The following is a 15641-nucleotide window of genomic DNA, read 5'->3' on the forward strand; positions in this document are numbered from 1 at the left end:
GTAAGGAGTGGGTAACCCCTGCTTTTAGGGGTTGAGTTGACAGGAATCACAAGATACCTAGGAAAAGCAATAATAAACACCGATTTTTGGAATGACACACAGCATTAATTTTTTCTTGGTGTATTTGGGCTCTTACAATAGCAAAAAAAAAAAAAAAGAATAGCTTATAAGGGCCAGAAATTCATTTGTTGCAGCTCTGGATGGTTGGGAATTTACAGATTAAGGTGTCAGAGAATCTACTTACATCTTGATTTATAAGCCATTTTTTTATCCTGACATGACAAAAGAGGCAAATATGTCCCACCAATAATACTACATATGAAGGACTTATATTTGAGAGGCTAATATGTCCTTACAAATACTGAATTTTAAAAACATCATCTCATTATAAATTATGTTTCAACATATGAATTGGGAGATACATATTCATTCAATATCAAATCAGTTCTTAGGCATAAAATATATTAGGGATGTATGTATTATTAGAGTACATGAAGTCAACCATCATTAAGTGCTAAGTACACAGCAGGCTCAGAAATACAACAGAATCTCTAATATCAGATGCAGAAATAAAACAATAAAATGCCATTTAATGCCTATTGTCCCATGTACCTTAGATGACATAATCCATGGGTTTGGCTGAAGTAGAAAGTTCAGGTCTAAGATGAAGTCATCTGTTTTTCTTTTCTCTTTCTTTGGACAGTAATAAGAGGATTGTCCAAATAAGGTCATTTCTGATTAAAGGATGAAGTCATCTCTAAAGGAATGAGGTATGTACAAAGGTTAATTTTGTATGGGTAATATTATCTTCGGAAGTGAGTTCCAAGAGCAGGATGATATCATCAAGAATATGAACCTAGAGTATTCTAAGTATGTGCTCACTACTGTGGGTAATGTGTCTCTTAGCATATGCACTTGGGATTTGACACATATTTTTATTGAATGATTTTCTTTACTAACATTTCAAATGTTACCCCCTTTCCTGGTTTTCCCCTATAGAATACCCCTATCCCATCCCCCCTACCCCTGCCTCTATAAGAGGGTTCCCCCACCCACCCACTCTGTGGAGAGCCATTTTGGCACCTCTGAACAGTTGATGGCGGAGTATAATTAATACTCTCCCAGGACATTTTGGGGCTGGCTGAGGCAGGAATCTGGCCTCTGTGCTATGCCATGTAAGGGCTATTATTGAGCACGGCTGCATCTGTAGCCCTGGGAAGGTTCTAAGAATAAGGCTTTAAGGAAGTACATTTACATCTGTAGTATGGGGGAGGGCCTTTTAGAATGCAGCATAGGGAAGCACATTCGTATTTGATGCTCCAGGCAGTATCCTTAGAAAAGCAGCTTTGGGCAGGGTGGATTTTGGAATGTAGGCTCTGCAGTATCCATTTTTGTCTCTGACCTTTTCGCCTGACCTCCAAGATTGTTAACTCATTTGATCCCTGAAGAGTTGTTACCATTTTTGCACATAACTAAAATGGTTTAAAAAGAGAGGACAAATTAAAAAGCGCTTGGCTTCGGTCACAAGGCTTCAGCCTCAAGTCCGGCCGAAGTCTTATTGCAGCTTTAACTAACTTGTCTTTTTCTTTCAATCCTCGCTCCTGTTCGGGGTGACCTCTTGAGAGTTCGAGCTGGTTTCAGAGAGTGGTACCCTCAACATGGGACCCAGTACACTGGATACAGTGAAGGACACCAGGGGAAAAAAGCACGTGCAGAAGAGAAGTTTGGGCCAGTGGTGAGTAAACCAACTGAGAATAGGACAAGAGAATAGCAAAATGCTTTTTGTAGGTGTGCTGAAAGGCAGAGGAGTGAAAATAAGCCAGAAACAGCTCACCCAGTTTCTGATTTTTATAGAAGTTTGCCCTTGGTTCCCTGAGAAGGAAACAGTAAGTTTGCAAACTTGGGAGAGAGTGGGAGAAGGGATAAAATAGTATTATAAAAAGCATGGTCCTGAAAAAATTCCTGTGGATGCTTTTAACCTCTGGACCCTGATTAGAGATACTTTAGACCCTACACATGATATTGTGAAATTAAATAAGATATTAGGAGATGCAAATAGTGATAAGAAATATGAAATTGTTCCGTCCGCACCCCCTGTTTGCGAAATTTCAGTTAAGGCAGGTAAGAGAAGTGAGCCTCTTGATCCCAAAGACAAATTTGAATCAGAGGAAGAAGCCACAGAACATCAGAGCAAAGATCAGTCTCCTTCTCAGGATTCCCTTAAGGGATTTTTTTGCAAAGGAACAGGCAATGATATCTCAGAGACAGAAGAAGATGAAAGAAAAGGAGCTAGCTCAGCTCCTAGAGAGGCTTGAGCAAGTCCTCTGAGAACGAGAGTAGCTCGAGTTCAGATTCCGATGAGGACATGCCAGTGGTGGCACCAAAATAAAGACTTTGCCTCCCTCGGTGACCCTAAAGAGTAACATAAAATCTTATGTGTTACTCGGTTGTCACCTCTCCAGGCAGGATTAAAACAGGCTGTGGTACGAGGGGAAGACAAACAAGGCTATGTTTTGCAGTGGCTTGTGTTTGAAAGACAGGATCAACAGGGAAACAGTCCTCTCCCTTTTCTGGTATGGTAGGACGAAAGAGGAGGAAAAAGAAAGTAAACTGTTCCAGAGTTCTTCAAGCAAAAGCGTGAGGTCAGGAGACATCCTGCCTCTGGTTCTCACTGGAGAAATTTCTGGTTCTAGGTCCCTTAGGAAGAATATCAGGGTCCCTTCGACACATGTAGTTCTCTTCTCTTGTGTGTTTGTCTTTTGGTGTGCCAAGCTGTCTGTCCGTCCAGGTGTGTCAATTTGTGTACATGTTTCTTTGAGTGTTACTCGTGTTTCATGTTCAAAAGAAAACATTGTGTGTTTGCCTTTTTAGTTCTAACTTGTGTCTAGAAGGGTAAAATTAAAGATAAAAAGCAGGCATTTGGGGCCCTACACCTGAAGTTAATAGTTTGGCTCAGCTGGAGACCTGCTGGAAGCTGATTTTTAGGCTGCTCATACATAAGGGTGCCAGCAGCTTCTCTGCTTAGAGCTGTTCCATTGCTTCTCCCAGAAAAATCTCCATGTCTACTGAGCTCAGAAGGTGACAAGGTTCTCGTCTCTTGAAATTACAGCTAAAAGGTGAGAATTTTATCTAGTTTAAATATATAAGATGTGTGGTCACTTCATGTTTGCTTTTGACTGGTTTTGAAAGGTATAAATATGCTCTCCATGTCTTGGTGGTATATTATTTGCTTATAAGTAATTGGGTATGGTTAAAAAATTGCAATATTGGTAACTGAAAATTTGTTTAAAAGTAGTAACTTGATTAAAGTCACTCTAAACAACAACACGTGGCATAAAGCAACCCAGGGAAATGGGTTTCTGAAATACTTCTAAATTTGGTCATATTTTATGTAATAAGATAGGATTTAAGACAGTATTGCTGCACTGTGGTTTGTTTGTGTGCAGGGAAACTAGCAGCCAAACTTTGTAGCATAAAGCTGATGCGCTCTGATGCAAGATGTGTTGATTTCAGAGAGACTAGGTTGTTTAGAGGTTAAGTTTTGCTTTCCGAACCTTTTCAAGAGTTTGTTGATAGGCTGATTAAAACGTCTGAGAGAGTATTTGGAGCTGCTAATGTTGGAATGCTTTTGGTAAAGCAACTGGCTTATGAGAATGCGAACACGGCTTGTCAGGCTGCCATAAGACCTTATAGAAAGATTGGATCTATCACAGATTATGTCAGATTGTGTTCCGACATTGGTCCCTCTTATGTGCAGGGTCTGGCCATGGCTGTTGCACTGCAGGGAAAAACTGTACAAGTTTTGTCTCAGCAGTCTGATAGAGGGAAAAGGAGGGTCAATGGGCCTCCGATAAGTTGTTTTGGATGCGGGCAGAAAGGGCATCCAGTGAGGAGTTGTCCTAATAGAACTAAGGGAAATAATAATGAAAAGAAACCGGGTCTTTGTCCTAGATGCCAGAGAGGGATGCATTGGGCTAGCAAATGCTGGTCTAAGAGAGATAGTTTTGGGGATCCTCTCCCCCAGAGAAACAGGAGAGGGGTCCAGCCCCAGGCCCAGGAACAATATTAAGAAGCAATTCAGTTCGTTCCCTAGAAAAGCAGTTTTTCCGGAACCTATTCTGAGCAACACTAGGCAACGCAGGATTGGACCTCGGATTCCACCTGCACAGTATTAACTTCCGAAGTGGGGAGGCAGGCTTTTCCTACTGGAACACAGGGTCTGTTTCTGTCAGGAACTGTAAAATTGTTTTTTTAACTTTATTTTGAAAAACAAAGATAAAAGAAAAAATTTTAACATTTTTGCTTAAATGTATACGAATACATTTTTGTCAGTGCTTGGCTTTTTTTTTTTTTTTTTTTTTTTTTTTTTTTAAGGTTTGATACTCTGCATTAAGGTCTTACTAGTTACAATGAGCAAAAAGTACATGTAAAACAGGATGTAACCCAGATTTATTCAATGTTTTCTTGGTGTGAAAGGATTGAGCATAATGGGTTTTGTTTTGTTTCTTTTCTTTTCTTTTCCTTTTTTCTTGAACTTCACAGAGTCAGTGAGTTGTTTCTGGGGTAGTCCGAGCCTCTGGGGTTAGCATTCCAATATCAGTGACTGCATATTATGTCTGTTCTTTTGTGACTGCGTTATCTCACTCAGGATGATATTTTCTAGATGCAACCATTTTATTAAGAATTTGGTTAAGTTATTATTTCTGATGGCCGAGTAGTACTCCATTGTGTAAAGGTACCACAATTTTTTTAATCCATTCATCTACTGAAGGACATCTGGGTTCTTTCCAGCTTCTGGCTATTAAAAATAGAGCTGCTATGAACATTGAGGTGCATGTATCTTTGTTGTATATTGGAGTGTCTCTGGGGTATGTGCCCAGAAGTAGAATAGCTGGGTCTTCAGGTAGTACTATGTGCAATTTTCTGAGGAATCACCAGACTGATTTCCAGAGTGGATGTATCAGTTTACAACCCCACTAACAGTGGAGAAGTGTTTCTCTTTCTCCACAATCTTGCCAGAATCTGCTGTCATCTGTGTTTTGGATCTTGGCCAATCTGACTAGTGTGAGGTAGAATCTCAGGGTTGTTTTAATTTGCATTTCCCTGATGGCTAAGGATGTTGAGCACTTTCTTAGATGTTTCAAAGCCATTCGAAATTCCTCAAATGATAACGTTTTGTTTAGCTCTGTACCCCACATTTTAATAGGGTTGTTTGATTCTCTGGTGTTTAGCTTTTTGAGTTCTTTGTATACCTTGGATATTAGGCCTCTATCAGATGTGGAGTTGGTAAAGATCTTTTCCCATTCTGTTGGCTGCCATTTTATTTTATTGACAATATCTTTAGCCTTACAGAAACTTTGCAATCTCATTAAGTCCCTTTTGTCAATCTTTGACCTTAGAGCTGGAGCCATTGGTGTTTTGTTCAGAAAATTTTCTCCTGTGCCTATGTGTTCTACGGTTTTCCCTCCTTTCTCATCTAATAGTTTCAGTGTATCTGGTTTAATGTGGAGATCTTTGAACCACTTACACTGGAGCTTTGTACAAGAAGATAAAAAAGGGTCTATTTTCATTCTTCTGCATGCTGAGTGCCAGTTGGACCAACACAATTTGTTCAATAGGCTGTCGTTTTTCCATTGGATGTTTACAGCTCCTTTGTCAAAAATCACGTGACCATGTAACTGAGGGCTCATTTCTGGATCTTCTATTCTTTTTTTCTTTTTTAAACAACTTTATTTTACAAAACAAAGATAAATGTACAGATTTTAAACATTTTTTGCTTTATTTTTTTAAACGAATTTATTTTGCAAAACAAAGACAAATGTACAGATTTTAAACATTTTTTGCTTAAAATTATACATTTTTGTCAGTACTGTTTTTTCAGACATTAGAATAAATTTTACATAAAACCATGTGAATATATTTTTTAGTCAGTACTTGATTTTTTTCAAGGGCTTGACAGTATGCATTGAAAAACTACTAGTTACAATAAGCGTAAAGTACATGTAAAACAAAACGCAACATGGAAATAGTCAAAGTCTTCTTGTTTTGTGAATATATGCATATTTTTTTGTTTTCTTTATTTCTTGGACTTCATACAGTCTGTGAGTTGATTCTGGGGGAGTGCAAGCCTCTGGGGTTAGCATCCCACTATCAGTAACTGCATATTATGTCTGTTCTTTTGTGACTGGGTTATCTCACTCAGGATGATCTTCTCTACATGCTGCCATTTTCTTAAGAATTTGGTTAAGTCATTGTTTCTGGTGGCTGAGTAGTATTCCATTGTGTATATGTACCACAATTTTTGTATCCATTCATCTTCTGAAGGACATCTGGGATCCTTCCAGCTTCTGGCTATTATAAATAGAGCCGCTATGAACATTGTGGTGCATATATCTTTGTTGTGTATTAAAGTGTCTCTGGGGTATATGCCCAGAAGTGGAATAGCTGGGTCTTCAGGTAGTACTATATCCAATTTTCTGAGGTATCGCCAGACAGATTTCCAGAGTGGTTGTATTAGCTTGCAACCCCACCAACAGTGGAGAAGTGTTCTTCTTTCTCCGCAGCCTCGCCAGCATCTGCTGTCATCTGAGTTTTGGATCTTGGCCAATCTGAATGGTGTGAGGTGGAATCTTAGGGTTGTTTTGATTTGCATTTCCCTGATGGCTAAGGATGTTGAGCACTTCCTCAGATGTTTCTCGGCCATTTGGTGATCCTCAACTGAAAATGATTTGTTTAGCTCTGTGCCCCATTTTTTAATAGGGTTATTTGATTCTCTGGTGTCTAGCTTTTTGAGTTCCTTGTACACCTTGGATATTAGGCCTCTATCTGATGTGGTGTTGGTAAAGATCTTTTCCCATTCTGTTGCTTGCCGTTTTGTTTTCTTGACGATGTCCTTAGCCTTACAGAAACTTTGCAATCTCATTAAGTCCCATTTACTAATCTTTGACCTTAGAGCTTGAGCCATTGGTGTTTTGTTCAGGAAATTTTCTCCTGTGCCTATGTGTTCTAAGGTTTTCCCTACTTTCTCATCTAATAGTTTCAGTGTATCTGGTTTAATGTGGAGATCTTTAATCCACTTACACTTGAGCTTTGTACAAGGAGATAAGATCGGGTCTATTTTCATTCTTTTCCATGTTGAGTGCCAGTTGGACCACCACCATTTGTTGAATAGGCTGTCCTTTTTCCATTGAATGTTTACTGCTCCTTTGTCAAAAATCAGGTGACCATATACATGAGGGCTCATTTCTGGATCTTCTATTCTATTCTATTGATCTACCTGCCTATTTCTGTACCAGTACCATGCAGTTTTCAGCACAATTGCCTTGTAATATAGCTTGAGGTCAGGGATAGTGATTCCCACAGATGTTTTTTTGTTGTTGAGGATGGATTTCGCTATTCTAGGTCTTTTGTTATTCCATATGAAATTGCACATTGATCTTTCCAATTCCATGAAGAACTGGGTTGGAATTTTGATGAGGATTGCATTGAATCTGTAGATTGCTTTTGGTAGGATGGCCATTTTTAAGATGTTGATCTTTCCAATCCATGAGCATGGGAGATCTTTCCATTTTCTGAGATCCTCCTCAATTTCTTTCTTTAGAGGTTTGAAGTTCTTGTCATACAGGTTTTTCACTTGCTTAGTTAGAGACACACCAAGCTATTTCATAGTTTTTGTAACGATTGTGAAGGGTACCTTTTCCCTAATTTCTTTCTCCACATGTTTGTCCTTTGAGTATAGGAAGGCTACTGATTTGTTTGAGTTAATTTTGTATCCGGCCACTTTGCTGAACTTGTTTATCAGCTGTAGGAGTTCTCTGGTATTCTTGCAGAGATTAAAATAACCTCAGTATTAAACACGACGCCTAGCATGAAAAATAGCAGCATGAAACAAACAGCCCAGCAGCATGGGAGAGTTACTAATACATTTCTTCATTTGTGAAAACTCGACTTTTTGAAAGAACGTTGCACTTTAAAAAATGCTTTGAGTTTCTGGCAGCGGGGACCCGGGTAGCCAACAGCCGGTGGAGCAACCGCCTAAGTTTTCCTGTAATTACTGTGATCTGTATTTCACCCCTGATTCTCCGTCTGTGAGGAAGACGCACTGCAGTCGGAAACACAAAGAGAATATGGAAGACTATTACCAGAAATGGACGAAGAGCAGACCCAGTGCCTGACTGACCAAACAAGGGCTGCGATTCTGCAAGGAAGACCCCTCCAGCTCCATTCCCTGCTCTCTGTATGCAGGGGCCATGATCCCACCTCCCCCCAGTATCCCTGGTCCTCCTTGGCCTGGAATGATCCCTGCTATCCACCTGGGAGGCCCTCCCATGATGCCAATGATGGGCCCTCCTCCTCCTGGGATGATGCCTGTGGGACCAGCTCCTGGGATGAGACCACCCATTGGAGGCCACTTGCCCATGATGTCCCGGCCTTCAATGATACCTCCTGCCCGCCCTACGATAGTACCCACATGGCCAGGCATGACCCAGCCAGACGGATAAGAGCCGTAGCAATTGTTCTCTGTCGTTTTGTATTTCTTGTTTCACCAGAAGACCTTAGTGCTGAGACTGAGCGTTCACTAGATGCATGACAAGGAACGTCCTTCCTAACAGAGAGACTGCTTCTGGAGAAGTGATACAGAAAGGCTCAGTTTTCACTGATACAGTGAAATGTAAAAATAAAACTGTCAGCTCTTTAAAAAAAAAAAAAAAGAAAAAAAAGAAAAGAAAGAAAAGGCTACATTAATCAAAGTTATCTATGAACACATCAGATTTTTAATGTGTATTTTCACAGAGAAAGAAAATAATCCTAAAAATCTTATAAAAGCACAAAAGACCCAGAAACCACAAAGTAATACTGAATAAAATGATTAATTCTGGAGTTAACAATTTTTCTATTTCAAATTATACTACTGAGTCAAACAAAAACAGTATAATACTGTCACAAAATCAGACATGTAGACCAATGGACTAAAGTAGAAGGCCAAAAAATAAGCCTATGCAACTTCAGCTACCCAAGATTTAAAAAAGTTGACAAAATAAAAAAGAAGGAAGAGGAAGGAAGGAGGAGGAAGGAAGCATGATGGAAGGAAGCAGGAAGAAGCCTAAAAAATGACACTTCAGTTAATAACTCCTTTTATTTTGAATCTAGCAAGGCAGGGATGGCTTGTAGTTGAATTCTTCTGTATTACACCTATAACATACTAGTAACACAGCACATGTCTTAGTACAGTTCACAGTCAATATAAATGTTATAGACTAAAGGAAACAGAGGATAGATATGCATGATAACTCTGGAAAGTCTTCTTAAACAAAGATGAATGATAGCTGTTTTGTGAGAGAAGGAAGAGATATGAGAGGAGAAATGAGAGATCTATTTCTAATAGTGGAAAACAGAGAGTGCCCCTAATTAGTCACAGACACCAACATAGCAACAGCCAGTGTGTTCAGCTTTAACGAGGAATGAAGTACAGTTGGTATGAAGGGGGTACACGGCCAAAGGTATTGGCCACTGGAGTGGTGGTGATGTCCTTTGAATCAACAAAAGGTTTCAGGTTAAAATTCTGTACAATGGTGGTGAGAAGCAAAAACAGCTCCATGCGAGCCAGGGCCTCTCCTATGCACATTCGCTTTCCTGGAAAACAAAAGCAACACAGGGTTCCCTTTTTACAGTAGGTTCCAAACAGTTGTAAAGGTAGACAGTTAAGTTTGATTCATAAATGGTGGGTGGGCCAAATACAAAATAACTACAAGGATTTTTAAATAGAAATGCACACAACCTTGGACACAAATGTCTTTTTGATGCCTGGTTTAGGAGGCACCCTTCATTCAATAAACATCTACTATAAGCTCTATATCACATCATTACTAACAATTCGTACAACTACCCTTTGACCTTTTGAGCTGACAATCTTCTAGAGACACACTCACTTTACTGCTCTAGTAGCTGAAGGGGGATTATTAAAGCAACTCAGATACTGTGTTCCATTTGTGTTTATGGGAAAATAAACAGCTACAAAATATGTTTATACTCAAAAATTTTTTATAAATACCTGTCTATATCTATGACTCTTTTATTTTAAATGCATCCCCTGCATCCAACCTATAAGACAAGATTGAAATGTCTTGGCCTGGACCTTTCCTCAAGGAACACAAATCTGTACCAATTTTTTTTTGATCCTTCATAATGCTTCCTCACTATCCCTGCTTCAGCAACATGGGCCACTTGAACTTTGTCCAGTGTCATCTTTTGGCTCTCTTCCCAAATATAAGTTTACAAAGAGGAAGGGCTCAGTCTGTCACATATGAGTATGGACAATGTAGACCTTCATCAAAGTCATAAAAGCACATGGCAAAAATTAATGTGGCTCTGAGTGCACAGTGAGTGGAGTAGTAAGACTGAACATCTAAGGTAGAGGATCGTAATTAAAGGAAACTCTGGAGCTCTGGGATCACCACAGAGTATCCACATGCCCAAGCTCTTTCTCAGCTTTCATTCTTGTCAAGTTCTGACATCAGAAAATATCTGCTCCTGTACATTGTTCCTCAGTACAGTTCTCTGCCTCCTCCTTCTCTTCTTTTTGTCTTATTTCTTTGTTCCCTATGACCCAGCCAACTTTCCTCTGCCCTGTCAGAATAGTCCTGTGTTAAATGAAAGAGCAGGAGATGAGTATCCTCCCTCCTGATCTCCCCAGAAACCCAAGCTTGTCTCTCTCACAGCACCAATACAATTGTCTTACAGTGCCCTGATGACTTCCAGCTTCCCTTGCTCAGAAGTGAGTTTCTTCAGAGCCTACCTATTCTCTACTATATTCTTAAAGCACTTGGGTTCCCAGAGTTGTCTAATAATGTATTGATATACTTTTCTCATGCAGCTGAGAAAGTCTAACCCAGGTTCACTTCCAAGAGGCACACTTAGGAAAGATTGAATATATGCAGAACCAAAATTCAAATGGCCTATGTTTTAGTTTTCTCAAAAAAAAAATGGTGGCTGGATATTCTCAAAACTGAAGGGACATGCTTTGGCATTGAGATACTTGTTCCTGGGGAGGCACAGAGAGCAAAATCACCTGTCCCTGAGGAATGGTAGACAATCCATTTTATCTCAGAATTGTATCTTGTGGAATTGGGTCTAGTGGCATATGTCTGCAATGTCAAATACTCAGACAGATGGGGCAAAAATATTGAGTCCAGGGTGAGCCTAGACAACAGTGACCCAAAAAGTTTACCTTGTACCTGAAGTGAAAATAGAAATAAACCATATTTACCTGTTGAGAAAGGCATGAAGTAGTCACTCTTCTTAAAGTTACCATTCCCATCCAGGAAATGGCCAGGGTCAAATACTTCTGGGTTGGGAAATTCTTTGTCATCATGTAGCACAGAAGTCAGTGATGTTACTAAGTGTGTGCCCTGAAATAACAGATAAAAATATGTGAACCCACCCATACAACTTTTGACCCAAAATTTATCCTCTCTACAAGAAATGCAGGGACAGGGAATGGAGAGGAGACTGAGAGAATGGCCAAACAATAAGCAGCCCAACGTGAGACCTGTCACATGGGCAAGCACAAATCTCTGACACTGTTAATGATACTCAGTGTGGCTGTCCTTTGAGAGGCTCCACATAGCAGCTGACTCAAAGGGATGCAGAGACCCATAGCCAAACAGTGGATGGAGATTGGAGTCTCGTAAGGAAGAGTTGGGCAAGTATTACAAGCCCAGAGGAGATAAGAACTCCACAGAAAAGCAAAGTCAACTAACCTGGACCCTTGGGGCTCTCAGAGACCGAACACTAGAAAAAAAGTATACACGGTCTGAACCTGGCCCACACATACACATTTGTAGCAGATGTACAGCTCAGTCTTCATGTGGGACCCAAACAACAGCAACAGGAGCTGTCCCAAAAGCTATTGCCCATGCATGGGATATGTTCTTCTAACTGGGCTACCTTGTCAGGCTTCAGTGCAAGAGGCTGTGCCTAGCATCAGAGAGACTTGATGTGCCAGGATAGGGGGGAACAATAAAGGCATGGGGGGGCTGGGGGAAGGATTGTGGCAGGAAGTAAGAGAGAAGAAGTGGCAGTGATAAAGATGTAAAATGAATAAATTTTTTAAAATACTTCAATAAGTGGAAAGGCTCAAAAATTCTCTCTCTCTCTCTCTCTCTCTCTCTCTCTCTCTCTCTCTCTCTCTCTCTCCACTTCTCTTAAATAAATGTAATTTTAAAAATTAACAATGCAGTTCCTAAAGTTTTAAAGACTAGTGAGAAGGAGATCTGGGCAGCCAGAAAGCAGAGAGATCTCTGTGGAGTATGCACAGAAACTGCGCCCCCGCACTGCCTGATCCAAACACCAGGAACACAGCATTGGAACTTCAGACCAATCTCACTTATGAACATTGATGCAAAAATACTCAACAAAATCCTTGTAAACCGAATCCAAGAACACATCAAAACGATCATTGACCATGACCAAGTAGGCTTCATCCCGGGAATGCAGGGATGGTTTAATATAAGGAAATTCATTAATGTAATCCACCATATAAACAAACTCAAAGAACAAAATCGCATGGTCATCTCACTAGATGCTGAGAAAGCATTTGACAAAATTCAACACCCCATCATGTTAAAAGTCCTGGAAAGAACAGGAATCCAAGGTCCATACCTAAACATAATAAAAGCAATATACAGCAAACCAAAAGCCAACATCAAACTTAAAGGTGGTAAACTTACTGCAATCCCACTAAAATCAGGGACTCGACAAGGCTGCCCACTCACCCCCTACCTATTCAACATAGTACTGGAAGTCCTGGCTGGAGCAATTAGACAGCAAAAGGAGATCAAGGGGATACAAATCGGAAAGGAAGAGGTAAAAACATCACTCTTTGCAGATGACATGATAGTGTATTTAAGTGACCCCAAAAATTCCACCAGAGAACTCCTACAGCTGATAAACAAGTTCAGCAAAGTGGCTGGATACAAAATTAACTCAAATAAATCAGTAGCCTTCCTATACTCAAAGGACAAACATGTGGAGAAAGAAATTAGGGAAAAAATATCCTTCACAATAGTCACAAAAACTATGAAATACCTTGGTGTGACTCTAAGCAAGTGAAGGACCTGTATGACAAGAACTTCAAACCTCTAAAGAAGAAAATCGAGGAAGATCTCAGAAAATGGAAAGATCTCCCATGCTCTTGGATTGGAAGGAACAACATTTTAAAAATGGTCATCCTGAAAAAAGCAATCTACAGATTCAATGCAATCCCCATCAACATCCCAACCCAGTTCTTCATTGAGTTGGAAAGATCAATGTGCAATTTCATATGGAATAACAAAAGACCTAGAATAGAGAAATCCATCCTCAAAACAAGAAAATATCTGCGGGAATCACTATCTCTAACCTCAAGTTATATTACAAGGCAATTGTGCTGAAAACTGTATGGTACTGGTACAGAAATAGGCACATGGATCAATGGAATAGAATAGAAGATCCAGAAATGAGACCTTAAGTATATGGTAACCTGATTTTTGACAAAGGAGCTGTAAACATTCAATGGAAAAAGGACAGCCCCTTCAACAAATGGTGCTGGACCAACTGGCACTCAACATGCAAAAAGAATGAAAATAGACACTTTTTTATCTCCTTGTACAAAGCTCAAGTGTAAGTGGATCAAAGATCTCCACATTGAACCAGATACACTGAAACTATTAGATGAGAAAGTAGGGAAAACCTTAGAACACATAGGCACAGGAGAAAAGTTTCTGAACCAAACACCAATGGCTCAAACTCTAAGGTCAAAGATTAACAAGTGGGACTTAATGAGATTGCAAAGTTTCTGTAAGGCTAAAGACATTGTCAAGAAAGCAAAACAGCAACCAACAGAATGGGAAAAGATCTTTACCAACACCACATCAGATAGAGGCCTAATATCCAAGGTATACAAAGAACTCAAAAAGCTAGACACCAGAGAATCAAAGAACCCTATTAAAAAATGGGGTATAGAGCTTTACGAAACGTTCTCAATTGAGGAATATCAAATGGCTGAAAAACATCTGAGGAAGTGCTTGACATCCTTAGCCATCAGGGAAATGCAAATCAAAACAACCCTGTGATTCCACCTCACACCAGTCAGATTGGCCAAGGTCCAAAACTCAGATGACAGCAGATGCTGGTGAGGTTGCAGAGAAAGAGGAACACTTCTCCACTGTTGGTGGGGTTGTAAACTGATACAACCACTCTGGAAATCAGCTTGGCAATACCTCAGAAAACTGGACATAGTACTACCTGAAGACCCAGCTATTCCACTTCTGGGCATATACCCCAGAGACACTGCAATGTACAACAAAGATACATGCACCACAATGTTCACAGCAGCTCTATTTATAATAACCAGAAGCTGGAAAGAACCCAGATGTCCTTCAGAAGATGAATGGATACAAAAATTGTGGTACATTTACACAATGGAATACTACTCAGCCACCAGGAACAATGACTTAACCAAATTCTTAAGAAAATGGCTGCATCTAGAGAATATCATCCTGAGTGAGATAACCAGTCACAAAAGAACAGACATAATATGCAGTCACTGATAGTGGGATGCTAACTCCAGAGGCTCGCACTGCCCCAGAAACAACTCACAGACAGTTTGAAGTCCAAGAAAAAAGCAAAACAAAACAAAACAACAAAGAAAAGTCATGCTCAATCTTTACACACCAAGAACACATTGACAAATCCCGGATTACACCCTGTATTACATATACTTTTTGCTCATTGTAAAAAAAAAGAAAAGAAAAGAAAAAAATTGTATTGATTGATATTTTCTACAACATTCTTTTCTTTCTGTTAAACTCTCTAAAATGTTTTTCTAAAGTCTTGGACAACCAGGGGACTATTGCCTGCAAATTTTTCACTGCTTTATTTACCATGTGGAAAGAGTTTGGTTAAATTCTGTGTATTAGAAACACTGTGCTTCTCCTTTAGATGGTTTGTGTACTATTGTTTTTTCTAGGAAACCCCATTGTGGTTGTTATTGTTTCTATGTGCCCTTTTACCAATAAAAGACGGTCTATGAAAAAAAAAAAAAAGAAAGGCAGAGCAAGTCAGTAAGCAATGTTTCTTCATGGCTTCTATATTAGCTCCTGCCTACAGTTTCCTGCCATTTGAAGTCCTGTTCTGACTACTTTTGATAATAAACCGTTTATATAGAACTGGGGATGAAATAAACCATTTTTCCCCCAAAAAAGAAAATTAACAATGAATGAATGGGATGCTATTGTGGCTGCTTTTCAACATTGTCTTAGAAATTCTCATTCATGGAAATATACAAAAAGAAGAAAAGGAAAGAAAGAAACTAAGAAAGAAACAATCTATTTCCCCCCAGATCTAAATAAATATAAAAGAGTATTTCAAAGTAAAGTGTCAGCTTATAAGAAAAAATAAATAAACATGAGAATGTATGGAGCTTACAAGTAACAATTCACAGAATAATTGAAACAGCTCTAACATGAGAGAATAAAACCCAAGTCATTCATCTCTTTACTATGAATGACAAAAAGTAAAAATGAAAACTGTGTAAGTTTGTTCAAATATAGGTAACATAAAAAATGGAATATATGACATCAAAATCATTTCATGGAGCCATA

At 39.4% G+C, this 15641-nt stretch overlaps 1 protein-coding gene and 1 pseudogene across 2 annotated transcripts in view; one reads left to right on the forward strand and one right to left on the reverse strand.

Annotated features, from left to right (window-relative positions):
* Window positions 1–1658: 1658 nt before the first annotated feature.
* Window positions 1659–8501, forward strand: LOC308417022 (U1 small nuclear ribonucleoprotein C-like; annotated as a pseudogene). The gene is made up of 2 exons: window positions 1659–1735; window positions 7997–8501. The product of its transcript is annotated as a U1 small nuclear ribonucleoprotein C-like (transcript).
* Window positions 8502–9451: 950 nt separating this feature from the next.
* The window catches only part of LOC308417123 (cytochrome P450 2C55), a gene marked incomplete at both ends in the record, with an annotated part of 35467 nt that continues 29277 nt past the window's right edge, over window positions 9452–15641 (reverse strand). Inside the window, 2 exons of the mRNA XM_080912249.1 lie at window positions 9452–9633; window positions 11267–11408. Of these exons, the coding sequence (XP_080768375.1) occupies window positions 9452–9633; window positions 11267–11408 (324 nt within the window). The remainder of the gene's footprint in view (window positions 9634–11266; window positions 11409–15641) is intronic.

Source organism: Micromys minutus, assembly GCF_963924665.1.
Source record: "Micromys minutus genome assembly, chromosome: 2".
Lineage (NCBI taxonomy): Eukaryota > Metazoa > Chordata > Mammalia > Rodentia > Muridae > Micromys > Micromys minutus.